Source organism: Anthonomus grandis, chromosome 1 (genome assembly GCF_022605725.1).
Source record: "Anthonomus grandis grandis chromosome 1, icAntGran1.3, whole genome shotgun sequence".
Taxonomy (NCBI): domain Eukaryota; kingdom Metazoa; phylum Arthropoda; class Insecta; order Coleoptera; family Curculionidae; genus Anthonomus; species Anthonomus grandis.
Window position 1 is genome coordinate 15677375 of NC_065546.1, and position 19485 is coordinate 15696859.

A 19485-nucleotide genomic window follows, 5' to 3' on the forward strand; every position below is an offset into this window, starting at 1 on the left:
TAGAAAGTAATAAACTTGGTTGACTTAAAAATTTTAGTTTTATTAATGTATTTTGTATGTAGATATATATTCGTTGATTTTTTAATAACGATGGAGATTTGTCAGACAATTAATCTTACGGAAAGGTTTTTAGAAAAGTATAAATATGGTTCTAGTCCTATTTAAACAATTTTGTTAGTAATGACAGATTTATACATATGGGGATAGAAAGGTAAGATTATAAACTTTAATTAAATTAAAATTAAGGAAAAATTTAACGTATATTGATATTAGACGAGCATAAATATATTGGGACAAATGCACAATTCTGCATATTATGCGTTTAAACAAAAGATAGCCCAGTTATTGACATTTCACCAATCATTGACACCATTTTACAATTTTCCCTAAAATAAGAAAACGCATTTGAATTTCATATTAAATGTGAAATCTATGCAATCCTCTATAAATCTGGCAACCCTGAACATATTTCCAGAATTTTCTGGTCAGTAATTTTGTCAGGTCAGTTCATGTTGTAAACCCGTGTTCCAAATTTTTGGTGTTTTTTGTACTCCTTAGTGTAAAAAATAAGGTAAGTAAATTTTTGTGACCCATTTTAAAAATTTAGCATTAGTATGTATTGTTATTTTCTGTGGTTTATTTTTGTTTAAAAAGTTAAAAGTAGATAAAATGAATTAAAAAATCTCCCCATATTTATTTGTTTACAAGAAAATGGAGGTGTGAATAACTGGTTTCAAGGACTATTTCTTCTACCAGTTATTGACACAACTGTCAACTATTGGTTTTTAATACTTTTGACCAATCACATTTGGAGTGTGAAATACGTATCAAGACAATGTTACCAATATTTCATTTTTTTCAAACAAAGTAGGGAAACCAGTAATTGACACAAGTTTCAATTACTGGTTTAATGAGGACAATATTTGGATGAACCAAAACTAAATATATTTAAGTCCTTCTGCTTTTTCAGAGATGTCGTCTAGAAGAAATTATACCAAATGACAACTTAAGGCGGAAGTAAGAAATGGTGTACCAGTTGCAGTGGCTGCTCGAAACCACCATGTTCCACGGCAACCCTACTTCATAAGATTCAAGGAAAGTCTGAAGTTGTTTGTACCATGGGGCCCTCAACAATACTTAGCAAGCATGAGGAATCCCTATTGGTTTTTTTTTAATGGTAAACACAAGCACAAGAGGAAAGTCCTATGTCACTCTTGGAGTGGTGCTTGCGCGAAGATATTTGTGGGCATTTATCTTGAATCGCTGTAGGTTGTATGCGTCGGGAAATATGTGAGGTGAGAGCCTGTTCCACAAAGAAGATGTTCTCCAGATAAATGAGTCCCGATACAGCGACGTCCTTGGGGTAGGCAGGTGGACTCGATGTTGATGAGCCGCAACTGCTAGACGCGTCCTTCTTGCCGGAACAGCCCTGGGTGGAATCAGGCCTGCCAGCTCAGAAGAGCACTTACCGTGATAATAATGGTAGAATAAACAGAGATCAGCCACCTTTCTCCTGTGGTCCAGACTATCAAGACTCTTTGTCAGTTCTGGTTTGTCGATAAGACGAATAGCTCTCTTTGGTATAGAATCTAGCAGCTTTAAACTAGTGCAGAGCTCCAGACATGCGAGCAATACTCGAGGGAAGGGCGTATTTGAGCCTTATAAAGAGTCAGCAGCTGTTCTGGTGTATACAGTTTTTTTCGTTTTGAAAAGCACTCCGAGTTTTTTGGAAGCTGCCCTGGCGATTTCGGCAACGTGGTCATGCCAGGACATACTGTTGGTGACTTCGACTCCTAGAAGATGTAAAAATGATTTCATTGGCAATGTTTTCCCTGCCATAACCAGCTCCGGGCCACCAAGGTTAGTCTTCATCGTAAATACTGCAGCCTGCATTTTTCTAGCGTTAAAATTGACCAAATTTTTATCGCTCCACTCCAAGATTGCTCTAATATCGTTGTTGGTTGAAGCTACTTGTTGCTGCCTAAGATTCTGAGAGCTTGCGGTTGTCGTTGGTTTGGCGGACTTAAATGTGGAAATAAGTGTGCTATCGTCCGCAAAGCTGTAGATTGGAGTGACAGTGGTTCCTAGCAAATCGTTGATATATACCAAGAAAAGGGTGAGGGATAGAATGCATCCTTGAGGGACTCCAGCATTAGTGTTAAATTTGTCGGAGAGGTATCCATCGACGGCTACTTGGATTGTTCATTGTTCAAGAAAACTTTTGATCCAATTTAATATTGAAGTTTGTATGCCGATTGAAGAGAGCTTGATTAGTAGTGCCTCATACCACACTCTGTCAAATGCATTGGAAATGTCAAGAGCGACTGAGCGGGACTCGCCGTGCTTCTCCATGGCCTCCGTCCACAAGTGTGTGGCAAAAAAAAGGAAAATGAAGGAAAAAATTCCATCTGTTGTTACCTCTGACGCATGGCGAAGGTATCACGCCAAAAAAGAAAACGAGAGAATAAAGAAGATCGCCGGTGGATCTAAGCTTTGGGAAGCCGTATTGATGATCGCTGACTAGTCCAGATGATTCCAGATATCTTAACAGTTGTTGATTGACTGCTTTCTCCATAATCTTCGATATTACTGGAACTAGTGCAATCGGGCGGTAGTTGGAGGGCATCGTCTTCTTACCCTTTTTGGGTACAGCTTGCACTCGAGCAGTTTTCCAGCTTGTTGGAAATTGGCCCTGCTTAAACGATGCCGTGAACAGTCTATATAAGGGAGGAGTCAATTCGTCTGCACAACATTTTAGTATTAGGGCTGGAACTCCATCGGGTCCAGTAGCTTTGTTGGTGTCTACGCTTTTAAGAATTTTATTTATAATTCGTTGGGGAAACGAAATTTCTCCCATCGATGAATTCACCCTTGGCAAATATGGCGGTGTTTTGCCTTGCGAGTGCAGAGTAGAATTCGACGCGAAGAGTTTACCCAATAAGTTGGCTTTTTCCCTTGCTGTTACCGCGATAAAACCATAATCTGCTGTTAGGGGTGGCAAGGCCGACTTAGCAAATCCTTGACTAACGGCTTTCGATACCGACCAGAAAGATCTTGTTCCATTTGGGCAGCTTAGCAGTTTGTTTTTGATCCTGTTGTTGTGACTATCTTTGCGTTCATCAATAATTCGCTTGCAGCTATTTCTGGAGGCTAAAAAGTTCCTCCGATTTTCGATGGAAGGATGTTGACGCCATTTGCGATATGCTGCGTTTTAAGTGTTTACTGCCTTTTTGCAATTCGGGTTGAACCATTGCTTGTTGTTTGATCCACATTTAGTAGAAAAAGGGATATAAGTTTCCATTCCTGTCAAGATCGTTTGGTTTGCACATTATGAGATGGAGAGGATGGAGAGGATGGAGAACTTTGGCAATAGGCTTCAGAAGATGCACTTTGGAGGTGTGTTTAAAAAGGTCCTGGAACACATTAAACCAGAAACGATTCAAAATGGTTTTAAATCTTCAGGTTTATGCCCCTTTAATGTTTACAATGTACATTTTAGAAAAATTTCTGCCAAAAATGACGATTCAAGTGGCATCCCTGTAGCTGCTATGGCTTTAAATGCTACAAAAGATAAGTCCCTGTTTACCTTGAAAATTTTGAAGAGCAGGATTGACCAAGAAAAGCTAACTACATTCAGGAACTTTTTAAACCAACATTCTTGGGTTGGTCCAGTGGAAGATAAGCATTTATTCGAAATTTGGAAAAATTGGACACTAGAAACATGCAGAAGTAACAAATGAAAAAGGGGCCATGGCCTCACTTGCAGATAATCGATTTAGTCATTCTCCCACTAATCTTGCTCCTGCTTCTGTTGCCGAAGATCTTTGCACTTTAACAAAAATAACTGATGATCAGCCAAGCACATCTTATCTTAAGTTATTTTGAGCCGACCCAAAACCTCAAACAAAAAAAAGGAAAATGAAGGAAAAAATTCCATCTGTTGTCACCTCTGACGCATGGCAAAGGTATCACGCCAAAAAAGAAAACAAGAGAATAAAGAAAATAGAAAAAAGAGAAAAAAGGAAATTTAAAAGGGGACAAAAACTTTTAAAGAAGAAAGAGAAGCCACAAGAAGAGAGTTCTGGTGAGGAAGAAGAATGGATAGAGAGTGGAAATAGTTCGGATGATGTAGACCCCTTTGAAGATCCAAACAAATCATTTTGCCAAGTTTCTAACGGAGACATTCAAATAGGAAATTTTATTTTAAAATAAAATAATATATCAAGGCCAATGCATGTCATTGTATGCATGTGCATAAATGTTTGTATTTCAGTTATGTTTAAATGAAGCTTTTGTAGTATATTTTCAAAATATATAATATCACAGTACTTTTAACTGGTCTTTTATAAGTCAATCACTGTTTTTTTTTTTAAAACTGATTATTAATATTTTTTTTAACGCATATTTATATTCTTAAAAACGTTGCGTTGCATTAATTGCTTAAAGAAAACATTAAACTATATGTTGCAGCTAAATTTTACTGCAAAATGTTATGTAAAAAATATTTATCATGATTTTTATGAAATACCCCCCTTGTACTGTCAATAATTGGTTATTTACCTTATGATAAGTTGACTAGTGAGGCAATAAAAAAATGGAAGCTCAATGCAGAATAGAAGTTTATCCTTTTTAAGCAATCTAGTGTAAAAGCTATAAATTTCAGGTGAATATTTAACCATAGCTCTGCTCTTAAATCCCCTAGAACTTAAATATGTATCTACCAGGTTATAGTTGCCTAAACACCTCTTGAGATACAGATAAGCAGCGACAGACAGATATCAATTACTAAATGAGAATATTTAAGAGAGCTAGTCCGTGAGATAAGATGGAGCTTCACAAGAATATTTGGATCTTGTTAGAAAACCAGTACTGTGGCAATTATAAAGGCCAAAGGTTAAGCTCATACCAAAATGAAAGAAATTACCAAACCATCAAAAGACGTAAAATATCAACGAAAACGTAATTAATTATATCCTTTTATTATAATATATCCAAAATACTGTCTTAAAAAAATAATATCAGACTTTAAGGTCAATATAATAAATAGGACGATATGTTATTGTGTATCTTTATTAACATGAAATATAGATGCAGGAGTTTTTCATACTTGAATAGACTGGATCTTCGAATCAGTTCAATATATCTTAGAAATTAAAAACTCAGTGATCAAATTTGTGAACAAATTGTCTGTTTTAAAGAATTCTCTTTCGAATATTTTAGAGTTCACCTTAAGTAAAGATATTTATTTAGAATTTGTTACCTGACTACGGTCTCCCTTTTTTGCACACTGCGGTTTCCTATGAATTTATTATAGATTTCCTGTTTTTCTTTTGTTTTAAAACGATATATAATTTGTGTTTTGGATTCTGAAGAAACTATAATATTTAGCTTTTACTCTGCTAGGTACTCCTACATGAGTTATCGTTTAATTTTTTTAATTTGTGATATAGATAGGCGACTTCTTTAAAAACTTACTAGTCCTTAAAAGAAAATATTTATTCTTAAGATTTAAATATCTGCTTTATCACAAAAATGTAAGCTTAAAAAATAACTTTAATTTGATTGAAATATATGTTAAATTTGCCCTTTAAAAATAATGCGAATAAAAAAACATATTTATATTATTAAAATTTCTGGTAGCATCGTTTTATGCTAATTTTTCTTAATTATATTTTTAATTAATAATCTACAGCCTTGTGCTTTCGACTAGAATTTTTTTAATGTTCCTTTTCAAGTTAAGAATTTTGATTTTTCATTTTCTCTAATCTGTTATTGAATCAGAGAATATCATTCGACGTAGTAGTTAGTAGTTTAAATAGTTGAAAGAGTGCAATTTATTTATAAATTGCCGAAATTCAAAGCTGTTTTTATCTTTTAATTTACTCAGGTAATAATTAAAAATATAGTTAACCATTTGCTTTTAAATTTAGGAACTCTAAAATAAAAATAAGTTAATACTAAATATTTGCAAGAGTGGGTATTTTAATATTGTAATAATATTTTAAACATTAATATTCTTATACTTATTTTATTATGCAATATATATAATAATAAAAGGTTTGGCTCTCGATGGTACTATTTAAAGAAATACAAAGTTTTTGTCCGGTAGCGGTCTGTGACTAATAACACATGTTTGTTTCTTTTTCAATATTTCATCATATATTTCAATGACTTCTTTAGATCCAATAAGAGAATGAAAGAGTATGTTTATATATAAAAACAATTACTTCATCCTAATTAAAAATTGTAAATAAAAGGAACCACAAATATATCTTCAAAAAACAAATGAGTTTTATTAGTCACAGACTAATAAGTTTTAAAACCTGACAATAAGTTTATATTTCTTCTTATATATACATACAGATATATATAGTAAATCAAAAGCTTCTCACCTTTCGTCAAACAACTAAGTAGCCAATTTAAATATCCAATCATAACAGTTCTCTTACTAGCGGTTTTAAATAAAACCAAAACAAACCTTTTATCTTGTAATAAACAACCACGTTACGTATATGGATACCCTTTAGGCGTGGTCGAAACACAAAAGGTTGAAAATTATGCCGCCAATTTGTATAAAACGTGAAAGAGCATTGCCTTTTGCTTTACCTTAACACCTGTTAACCCGGCTAAGATTACAAAATCCCGATTTAAATTGTATCGATTGTTTGACTCAAATTGAAGCAGTGGCCATTTAGATCTCTAGAGCGAATAACTTAGCCGCTATTGTGCAAGTGTATGTAATTTAAGATTCTAAATCAACCTTAATTACTATTTTACAAAGAAACTATTTTTAAAAAACTAAGAGGCTATTTCTAGAGCCTTGCTAAGTATTTTCATTATTAATCTCAATGACAAGTCAATATTAGGTTTTTTTCGTCATTATCTTGCCTTTTGATTCCTATCCAGTAGATATGTTTTTCTTGTCAATCTTCGCTAATGGTAGGATACCCACTGTGCTTTGCAATTACTTGTTTGTATGTGCTTCAAGACTTTTTGTATGTAATAACCTATTTAGATCTACAGGGTTGGTAATATAAAGGCTTTGTTTTATTAAGTATATATTTTAAAAACTTGTTAATATTTAACAATCCAGTATAGTTTTAGATTTATGTCCCTATTAATGCATTATTCAATTATATAGTTTGTTTTTTAAATACATGGAATGTCGTATGCTGTTAGATTATGCTTTAATTTCAATTTTATTTATGTTTGCTGCTTTCCACAAAAAGTTCATAGGTTTTTTTTCTCTTGGGGTTCGTCCATTATGCCCAAATACACCATAGCCTAAAGGCTTATTGTGTTCACCCCGATATACATCTATACTACCCAGCCTGGCACCTCGCTGCCCTGTACCAGCCGGTACAAGTCTTTTGCTGCTGTGGTACCTATTGCTTCTGGGTTCAGTGTGTCTCTCCCAAATATTTGTTGACTATTTCTGATTCCTTTTGGCTCAATCGGCGGTTAATATCTCCATTATGTACTCTTATTATGTTCAAGTGTTTTTTAACTGCCATGTGACCCATTTTGATACCTATAAATGTTCTGAGTTTGTTCCTTCCAAATGCAAGAAGGTCTCTACTCATTTTTTTGTCTATTTTAAAGTTTATAAAGATGTTTTTCCTCTTCAGCTGTCTAATTTCTGTCCAATGAGCTTGTTGTTTTGTTTTCACCCACTCTCTGATCTCACTTCGGAGTGGGCTTTTTGGCACTCCCAGTACAGGTTCTAGTCCGATATAAGGTGCTGTAGAGCCTTTTCTTGCAAAAGCTTTTTTTCTTTAAGCTTATCGGCTTTTCAATTTCCTGGAATACCTGTATGTCCTGTAATCCATATAAGACTAACTGAATTATGGTCTCTATTTAATTCCATAAGGTATTCCCAAACCAGCTTTGATGTAACCGTAGGGTTCGATAAGGCCCTTAGGGTGGCTTGGCTATCTGGTATTATTAGGATTGCTTATTAGTCTATGCCCTTCTAATGTTTTCCCTAGCACGTCCATATGTCATAGGTTAAAGGGGATTAAGCGATTTTATTTCTGCAATGTTTTCTTTAACTTGTCTAACTACAGGATCTAAAGTTATTTACCTTGTTTTTTATTTTATATATTCTTTATAATATAGAGGGTATGAGAAAAACTGAATTTTGATACAATATCTATATATGAGTAGATACAAAATTTATAAATATTTACTTACTATGTTTTTTGTATTACAGGCAGATATATTTATTTAAAAACTTTTGAAATAATAAAATATATCGTATATAACTATCTACATAATATATTTCCACATAAATAAATGTCTTAGGTATATTTTGAAATATTTAATAATTCTATGAGTTATATACATTTACTCGTTTACAATGTATTTCTAAAAAACTTCTAAAATATTTGTTTGTATATGTCATTCTAATTATTATTCCATCTTCATCTCGAAATCATAATATTGATAGTTCTGTTATTGCTATTATATTGCTCACCCACCACAACTTGAGTGATTAACTTTTGTTCTTAGTTTTTTTGTTTCTCACAGGATCTCGTAGTACCATAGCTCGTTTTATCTGCAGTAATACAATTTTTTGTTAATTTTTTAAGCCATTCTTATGCCCTTAATCCTAAATTAGTTCTTTTCTAAAGGCTTATGTTTTTTTATCTCTCTTTGTTTACGATCCCAATGTCCCAGATATTAATAAGTATACTAAATTCTTTATTATGGTTTTTAACGATTTACAGATCCGTCATAATGCCAAATTAATAACGATTTATTTTTTTTATATGATAATATAGACTCTATATAGCTCTATAAATTACTTGCGTTAGTCTTTGGAAGTATTGTCTCATTTGATTGTTCAGTCTCTTTTTACTGATATTAATAGCTGTTCTCCTACTCTAGTGTTTTAAAGGCATATTACACAGTAGCGGTAGATATGTTTTCAGACATATTACTCCTCTTTAAATAGAAAAAATATATTTTTTTCTATGTAGTGTCATACCTGTCGTTGTGTGCCTATATATACCAAATCCTAATATAAATATAATAAGCTCCTACCTGTCCCTTATATTAAGTTATATAATGCATAAAATATGAAATCGTATTCTTTTAAGTTATGCTAGAATTTTATTAGTTCAGAATGTTTGCTTACCAATGTTCTCTACATATATAAATTTCAATCAATCGATCAATACTTTTAATAGAAATTATTGGTAAAAGAAGCTGCGAAATTTTGAAAATAATTTACATAACCTAAAATAAAACTAAACGAAAATTACAATGAGTAAAAGAAAAATGTATTATCAGTACAACTTAAAAAGTTATTTAAATGATAAAATGCTTTTTGCAAAATAAATACTTTATTATGTTTCCAAAGGCTGTAAGGGGAAACTTGACTTCTAAAGTCACCGGAGAGTCTTGTTTTATTCGGCAATTAATAATTTATTAGCAACAAGTTCTGCGAAAAAAATCCAACGCTCTACTTTATTTAACAGTAAATAACATTTATATGTCATTTATGGGATAAACAGAAATAAAAGTTATTGTTTCTATGAAATGCCCTATAATATAGTCTATAGTTACTATAAAAATTAGCAAAAAATAATATATAAATGAAATAGAAGTTATTTAGATGAAATCGTTTACAATCGTAGAAAAATGTTTTAATTATAGAACTATATATGTAAAGAGTCATTTTCTTAAAGTGGATTGCATTCGGTAACTTAATCCATCAGGTTTAAATTCTTTAACCACAGGTATAAGATAGAGACTGAACAAGTAGAACTACGCTTACGCTTTATAGAAAACCTGTAATTTAACAAACATAGCAAGTCAAAAATTTCAAATCATTGTTTGGTTTTTACATTGTGCTGGCGACGGGAAAGGCAAATATCTTGCGGGTGTACAGGCAAATCTTTGTTTTAGATGTTGATTATTTTTTTTTTTAATTCGAAAAAAATGTTTTAAATATTATTTATATTAGAAAATGATTTTAATTGAGGAGGGTTGTAGAAATCAAAATAAAAAAAATATAAATCCATGTGCCGTGAGTTAGCGATTGAATACTGAGATGAGGATCTAAACAAAAGAACTATTCCAACTTTCCGTTTCATTTCAAAAAAATTGTTTTAGAGGAGTTTTCCAAATCATATAATAAAAACGTCATTTTTGGTTAAACTATATTTTTTTATCTATTTAGTATAAAATAGTTTAATTATTTTACTAGTGCTTGGTGCAGTTTCAAAAATTATACAAGAAAAGCACCATCTTATTATTGTATTCGTTATTGTTTTTTTTAAGATTTGTCGAATATTTATAATATACGTTACCTTTTAATTGACCCCACCTCTAACTTAACCCTTAAAAATTAACACAATTGAACTGGGTCGCTAAAACAACATACTAAATTTATAATTTACAACTCTTATTTTTTTTAATACTTTTTTTAAAGGATTTCTTTGGTCTATTACTAATATATTATTTTTGCTTTAAAAACAGCAATAATAAGTTCAAGCTATCTGACAATAAAAAAACAATAATTTTTTTGTGATCAAAACTTTTTAAAATAAAAATTCATATTAATAAAAAAAAAGATACCAGAGACTTAAAAGTGACTTAGACGAATACTCTAAATGTTTCATGTAAATGTAAATATTCACTTAATTTACGTTAATACAGTATTTTAAATTATTATGTAATTTAGCTTAGTTTACTTAATTGATAGTTTAAGTATTACATAAAATGTTTCTACAAGTTAGAAAAATTCTTTATAGGAAATGCAAATCTTTAAACTTAGTACCATAATACTTAAATACTAATCAAATAAAATTAATAAACTCATATACACAAATAATCAAAATAATTTAAATCGCCGGCAAAATATCTAAATTGTTACAAGTAGCATATTGATGCATATTTGAAGATACAGTCCTGGATAAGCTTCTTATCAGATAAGTTATTACTGATAAATTAAAGACCAGTTGAATTATGTGCATTTTCTTTTAAGTTCCTAACTTGCGAAATATGCACAAAAACTTCACACATTTATCCTGTGGAAGATCTATTTGAGTTTTGCTAACTAAGAAGTTCAGATGTTAAGTTAATTATTATTAAGTTTATGTTTTATTTGCAACAAACCATTCCTATATTTCCTGTGCTCCTATACATGAGATCTAGAAATAAAGGAAAATATACTAATTTAAACTAATTATTTAGGTATATACAGATCGTGTTTTCGTTTGTTACTTATAGGAAACCGCATAGAGACGAAGTTTTGCAACGTCACGCATGTACGAGTGCCTGCGACAGAGCACCGCCCCGGCCGGCCCGAGAACGGGATTAGTAAACATCTGACTTTTGTGGGAGCTGCTTCGTTTGGCGACAAAATGTCCCAAAATATTACGCGAAAATCCAGGCATTTTTAAAATATTTATTCTAATGCGGGCTTCACAGACATGACAATGTGTAAAACCCGCATAGAATTGTAATCTTAAAATGTTTAATATGCTGTGTTTTGCATAATGAAAATTAAAACGTTATTCTAATAAAATATCAACTCTGATAAAAATATAATAAAAAATCAGACATAAAACTTTAATAAACAAACTTAACAACATATAATTTTTTAAATAAAAGGCTCAAATAAACCGCCTTCTTTCGCTAAACAAAAACTTAACCTATCGTAAAAGCTATTTCGCACCTCCAAAAGAGTTTCAGGTAAAATGGAATTGGCACCTTCTACAATTTTATTTCGCAACTCCTCTAAATTTGTTGGCCTACTAAATTCATGCTTGTAAATGGTCTGCTTAAGGTAACCGCTCAGATAAAAGTCATTTGGAGACAAATCTGAAGATCTAGGAGACCATTTAATATGGCCAGTCCCACTAATAAGGCGGTTAGGAAAAGTATTTCTTAAAAATTCTTTTACCCTAGCCGCATTATGAGCAGGACAGCCATCTTGCTGAAAATAAACCGATCCCAGGTCTACATCAGGTAGGATCTGAATGGCAGGAAAAACTTGGTTTTGCAGCAACTCAAGGTACTTTTGAGCGTTTAAAGTGCCATCAATAAAAATTGGCCCTATAACATTGTCGCCCAAAATACCTGCCCAAACATTTAATTTCTGAGGATACTGGGTACGAAACTGAAAACTTCTGTGCTCGTTTTCCTGAGACCAATAACGAACAATGAACGGATTGTGTTTGCCATGTAATGGAAAAGAACATTCATCAGAATATAAAATATTTTTTAAAAAATATTCATTTTCATTTGCCTTTTCCATCATGGTTTCACAAAATTCCATTCTTCGCCACTGGTCGTCAGGAAATATGTCCTGAGTTTTTGAATACTTGAAACATTTGTACCCATATTTTTTCCAGATACGAGCAATAGTTTTAATGCTTATTCCCAGTTCCTCTCTAACACTTCTAGTGGACCTTCTAGTCGAATCAAGTTCTAGGGTACTGCAAACTATTTCTTCCCGCCGTTCTATAACCTGAACCACTTCAACAGGTGGTTCTTGACGTTTTGTGTGGCATTTTTTACAATCTTGAAGACAAAAAGATGTCTCAAAATTTGTATACCATGTATATTTATGTACCATATTTTAAAACCGTTTTTGCACAAGGAATCGGTCTATTCTCAAATGTCACTGAAAACAAATCTCTACATTGTACTGCCGAATTGCCTCCATAAAACCCTTTAATTATTTGAACTTTTTTGGAAGGGGTATAAACAGCAATAGTGAAAAAAACTCGAAAATAACGCTCAAAAATTATTAATGCAACGTGCAGTAACACAGCAAAGTGAGGTCTGCTGACTCCCGGTTCAAAAAATAACAACGAAAAATTCCGCCGCCTGCAAGCCGCAACCAAGCGGTGTTGCCATTATTTTGGGTAATACGTAGCTCACGATAACACGATCTGTATAATTTATATTTTACAGTAAACCTTAAAGGATAGATATAACAATTACCTAAATCAAATTATTTACTTATTAAAATAAATCTAAAAATTTATTCAATGATAAAGGTTTACAGAAATTAAAACAATAGTTTTCAAAAAATTTTAATAAACCAAAAATTAAGACTAAATTTCCGATCTAAAAAAAAGTATTAGCAGAAAAAATATCCTTTACCTCTACTAGCTTTATCTTTACGTGCATTAATTAAACCGAACACCATGTCTTATTATTTAATTTTCGTACATCTTTTCTCATGGTTAATTTAATTAATTTCGTTTCCTTTTTTGTTTTTCAGAAAAATTATCTAATTCTGAAGGTCGAGAGCTGCGACGAGCACTATTTTCCTTAAAACAAATATTTCAAGAGGATAAAGATTTGGTTCATGAATTCGTTCAAAATGGTGGCCTGGCCTGCCTCATTAAAGTCGGCTCTGTTGCAGATCAGAATTATCAGAACTATATACTCAGAGCCCTGGGTCAAGTCATGCTTTACGTAGATGGAATGAATGGTAAGTTTAGGCTCAGTTGATAAATTTTTTGCTTGAATTTAAATTCTAATTTTTAGGTGTGATGGATCACAACGAAACAATTCAGTGGCTGTACAGTCTAATTTCATCCAAGTTTCGATTAGTTGTTAAGACTGCTTTGAAGTTACTACTAGTTTTCGTAGAATATACCGATTCAAATTGTATGCTTTTGGTAAAGGCTATACATGCTGTAGATAACTGGCAAGGGGTTCTACCGTATTACAATATTATGAAACTACTTAAGGACTTTGATTCTGCTGATGGGGAATTGCTGATTTATGCTTCAACTCTAGTTAATAAAGTAAGGAATTATTTAATTCGTTTAAAATTATTATTTATAAAAAAAAAAACGTGCCATAAAACAATTTGGCTTCTACCGTAAATTCGACACTAGTTTTTCTAAGCCATAGAGTAACATGAATGTCAGTTTCTGGTGTTTACTTTTGTCGCTTTAGCAGTACGATTCAACAAGACGCCCATAAGATCATCATGTCAGATTAAAAAAGAGCCATGAAAAAAACCTTATGTTTTTTATAGTTTCAGAGATGACAATGCTTATTTTTGAAGTTGCAACATACTCGATACCTCGAAGGTAGAATCTTTTTTGATAGCTCTCCTTAATAGAATTTTTGGAGGTTTTTTTATATGTATAATTACGATATATGTTGAGTGCATTAAAGTATAATCAACTTATTTTACCCTGTAGAATTATCTATTTTTCTTTTCTTTCCTATTCCTAAGTTAGGCTTTTGTCAATACATAGGCTAAGTAAGGCACCTCATATATATTTCTTTTTGAATATTTCAAGATCTAGCAGACTGCTTATACCGACATAGCTATCTCATATATGATAAAAAGTTCTTTTATGTCCCTTTTGCGGCATTTTTCTCACTAGAGTGTTAAAAAGTTGTTATTGTTAAAATAATTCCTTAGTTCTTATAAACTTGACCGTAAGACCGGTATCCGGTATTAAGCTCCACGAAGTACTGTTGCCTCTAATAGAGCAGAACATAAATAATTTTAATAACGAAGTAGTTATTGTGAGTCCTTTAGCCTTTAGGACACACAAATAGAGTTAATGATTTTGGAATCAATACTATGCTCAACAGTGTTAAAACCTTTCTAAAAACCTTGGTTTTATGACATTTCACTGAGTAAAGTAAGCCAATAATTGCCAAACAAACTATGGACGCAAGTTTAAATGGCTCTAGTTTTCTTTGAGACAGCCTTGGCTAGCGCTCGTTTTTTTTTATATTTTCGTTACTTTTTAACCCAAGAAGTGTTTTAATAGTCTTGTGGTAAAATAATAATTCAAAAAAATTGAATCTATCTTATCTAACATTGTTAATTCATACGGTCCCATTACTTTAGATTCTTAATGGTGTCCCTGATCAAGATACCTACTACGACCAGGTAGACTTTTTGGAGGAGCAAGGAATGGAAAGCATAATTCAACGGTATATGTCAAAGCCAGGAACTGACTTGGATCTCTTGCAGCAATTCCAAATTTACGAAGCAGTCTTGCAGTATGAAGATGGAGAGGAAAAGGGAATTGGAACACCAATAAGAGTATTAGGTAATTTGGTTTTTTTTGAATAATTATAAAATACTAAGTTTAAATTTCCTTACAGATGAGAACCTAAAGAAAACGTTACGATCAAGAAAGTCGTTGACAGGCACAACAGAAAGGCGAAAAAGCAGAAGACATTCGACGGGTACAACTCCGGTTTATGGAGGCTTTACTCCAAAGAATAACAACAATCATATTAAACAAGAAGAGTACGATGAGTCCTCAAGTTCTTCAGAAGTCAATAATTCGCAGTTGAATGGCAGTTATAAGGATAGCAACAAAGGTATGCTCTTTTTAAATAGTGATTACAAGTTTGGCAGGTCTTATTTACTAAATGGCTATTTATATATGCTTAAAAGTATGTAATTTGCCCTTTGAAATACAAAACTTTATAGGCAGGAAATAAACATAAGGGTCACACTTTATCGACTCTAGGAATTAGGGTTTTGTAATTTATGTTTTGTTTGTAAATAAAATTTGTCACTTTTAACACGTAGTAAATTTTTAGATGTAAAATTATGGTAAACATTGATATAGGATCGGTTTTGTAGGTTCATTATAAAGATAACTAAAGATATTTTCCTTTATTTTAAATTATACAGGGTGTTCATTTGAAAACTTCCCACCACGGATTTATCGAAAACCGCTGTTTAAAAAAAAACTCCGAAATATGTCAAAAGGTTTGTGAAGGGGGACAACTTTCTAACCTAAGATTACTTCACCCCCTTTCACCCTCTCCCCCCAGGGTCATCCCCTTAAAAATTTTAAACGGCAAGGGGTATCGATTAATAGCTTGTTTAAAAGGTCTTTCGAAGTCTTTTATTTTGAAGTTTGATTTTTTAAATTGGTCGATTCGTTTTTGAGAAAATTAGAAAAATGTTTGTTTATCTTAATTTGTTCAGATAGAAAACAAAAACATGAAAATATCAGTTTTTATATCAATAAGTGTTCAAAATGTTGCCCGGTAGGGTTTGCCAAATCTACAATTCGTTTATATTTTAAAACGAAAATTACCAACATAAACAGCAATTCCGAAGATTAGACGTGGAAAAAACTAAATAACAACCTGATTTTTTTTCCGCATTCTTTTCATTAATACAGATATCCTGGGCGAACTGTATTTATTGTTATCCCTGCTTGGTTATTTATAGTTGCTAAGGAAAATAAAGAATTTATTTTTCCGTCAGTTACATTTGTGACGGTCTTGAAATAGTGAAAAAATATTTGTTGAATTGAAGATTTTACATCCAAAATAGTTTACACACTAGCCGAAAGAGTGGAAATTATTTTAATTTATGGTGCCCAAAATCATTGTGCTCGGCAAACTACTATTGAAATTTTGGGTCATTTTGGAATAAATCCTAATACTTCATTACGCAAAATTATTGCTGCCACTGGTATTTCATTAGACTCTGTTCACACAGCTACTAAACTTCATAAATTTCCCATTCAAAATGAAAATATTGCAAGAGTTAACCGAAGACGATTTCGATAGGCGAGTTGAGTGTTGTGAAAAAATGACTGAACCGATTAATGATAATACTATTCATGTAAAGAATATCTGCTTCAGCGTTGATTGCAGATTTTATCTAAATGGATTTGTTAATAAGCATAACTGTAGATATTGGAGCAATGTAAATCCTCATGCATTTGTAGAAGGGCATACCTAGTACCCTCAAAAAATTAATGTATGGGCCAACATTTTAGGAAATAAACTGATTGGGCCATTATTTATTAACGGAAATTTAAATGGAGACATTTAATTGAATATGTTAGAAAATACCATCAATCCGCATATCACTGAATCCATTAAAAACCAAATCGATGATAATGGAAACCCTATACTTGATGTGGCTGAAATATATTCCCAGCTTGACGGAGCTCCTCCTCACTATATTCTTCCCGTTCGGCAATGGCTAGACGACGAGTTTCCAGATAAATGGATAGGGCGAAGGGGGCCTATAGAATCCTGATCTAACGCCGTTAGACTTTTTTCTATAGGGTCATTTGAAATCTATTGTGTTTACTCCCTAACCTGAAAGTTTGGATGAACTTTGTCAACGCATCATCGACAGCTGCCATGATATCCCACAACATGTTTTTGAAAATGTCCGTCAGGAATTTGAACATCGCCTATATCATTGTTTGGTCAAAAACGGTCAACATTTTGAACACCTATTGAAATAAAAACTGATATTTTCATGTTTTTGTTTTCTATCTGAACAAATTAAGATAAACAAAGATTTTTCTAATTTTCTCGAAAACGAATCGACCGATTTAAAAAAATCAAACGTCAAAATAAAAGACTTCGAAAGACCTTTTAAACAAGCTATTACTCGATACCCCTTATCATTTAAAATTTTTAAGGGGATCATCCTCGGGGGCAATGAGTGATATCCGTGGTGGGAAGTTTTCAAATGAACACCCTGTATGTAATTTATAGTCATTTTTAAGTAGTATTTAAAATCCTTGTTTTCCACAAAATAATTATATTTTGCCAAACTTATTTATCCCATTTAAAAAACAGTAAATTACTTATTTATTTATAATTTGAAAAGTTACAATTTACACATTTACTGCGTTGCTCTCTTCGCTTTTTATTTTACTTGTTTTGCTTAAATTAACTAGTGTGGTTTTGCTTAAAGCTAACGAAGCTGGGGTGACGCCTGCTTTAAAGCGTCGTCGAGAGAGGGCGGAAAGGCAGCGAACATTTATGCGGGAACAACAAGAGACCGCTTTGCTTAAAGGTGTTGTACAACCGAGTAACAATGAGGATATTAGCAATATAGAAAATATGAATGGTAAGAGTTTATGATGTTAAAATCTTATAAAAAATATTTTTTAAACTCACTTGACTAACCTAAATGGTTTTCTTAGGGCAATATACTAACGGACTTCAACAGCGTTTGACGAATGGGAATAATTTGCTTAATAAAACTCCTAGTAGGAAAGATATGACTCTGTATTTAAATGCAGTTAACCGGATGGACTCTGAAGAAAATATGAAACAACGTATGGATGACTGGATGATCTCGATGATCCAAAATAAGCAGGAATGTGTGGATGAATCGGAAATATCGAACGAGAACGAACGAAATATTTTGATGCAGTTAAAAAAAGAAAATACTGTTAAAGGTAACCATTTAATTCTTTTAATTAGGAGTTTACAAGAAAAATTAAAATACAATTTACCATTTTTCCGCATATTTTACAACTATATTAATAATTTTAGGCACTTATCTGATTCTCAATTTTCTTTAAATATTACTTGTGCCTAACTAATTTTACTATTTACAATAATTTAATATAGTTTTACAATTTCGTCAAAAGTCTATATTTAAAGTTTTATGCTTGGTAAAGCTGCTAATATAGTTACAGATACACATGTAAAAATTTAAATAGACTATTTTATTATTTAAACTTTCTAAGGCTGCAGTAGCAGTAGAGCATTTCTGTTGTTGATTTCTGATAATATTTACGGAAAAATAAACATTTCTAAAAAAACTGTTTTTCATATCGACGTTTCGATACATATAAAATCCTATTCAGGGTTTCTAAATACATAAATGCGTAAATATTTTAATTTTTAAGAGACAAATTAGAATTTAAAAATAAAGTAAGAAAATAGGCAAAAAATAGGTTCGGGGTATAAGTGTTCGATTTGATTTATTACAAACTAAACCTAAGTTATGTATTTTTAAACTGGGTATTACGTAAAAGGTCACGTATTATTACGATATATCTTCCTAACCCATATTAAAGTAATTTATATTTAGTGATTTCCTAATTTTTTATTTTATCAATTTTGCTTAGAGTAACTAAGAAGCTAAATAGTTCTCATAGAACCTAATATATGGCATTTTATTATTACAATATTTATTATTATTAGAAGATAATAAAAGGCACAAATGAATATATTATATAATGATTTATTAACCGAATATTCCACATGTCAGCTATGTTGGACAATACCTCAAAGTAACAACGTTATTCTCATATAATTCCTTGACAAAATGGTACTTTGTATCAATGTGTTTAGTCTGATTGCGACATTTGTGATTTGCTTAAAGTTTTAAACTTTTGGCTCTAAAAAAATTTTAACTTTTGGCTCTAAACTCACAAATATCTTTATTACTCCTTTCAACCAAATTGCTTCCTGACATCCTTCAGCCAATGCTATGTATTTTGCTTCGGTTGATGATAGAGATACGCAATTCTGTTTTCTGCATGTCCAATTAATAGGTGAACCACGTAGCATAAATATATACCCGCTATTTGATTTTCTATCTTTTTTGTCCTCTGCCCAATCAGCGTCTGCGTAGCCATATAATGTACTATCTGTTCCTTGTTATCCTAGAACATGCTTTTTATATTTACTTTTCTTTAAATATCTTAATACTCTTTTTGCTTCATTTCGCTGTATATTGAATTTTTATACCTT

The 19485-nt window shown here is 31.9% G+C and overlaps 1 protein-coding gene across 1 annotated transcript in view; it reads left to right on the forward strand.

Annotated features, from left to right (window-relative positions):
• The window catches only part of LOC126744971 (uncharacterized), a 320592-nt gene that overhangs the window by 273978 nt on the left and 27129 nt on the right, over positions 1 to 19485 (forward strand). The window contains 6 exon segments of the mRNA XM_050452602.1: positions 13244 to 13456; positions 13513 to 13775; positions 14846 to 15050; positions 15106 to 15327; positions 17690 to 17845; positions 17922 to 18179. Of these exon segments, the coding sequence (XP_050308559.1) occupies positions 13244 to 13456; positions 13513 to 13775; positions 14846 to 15050; positions 15106 to 15327; positions 17690 to 17845; positions 17922 to 18179 (1317 nt within the window).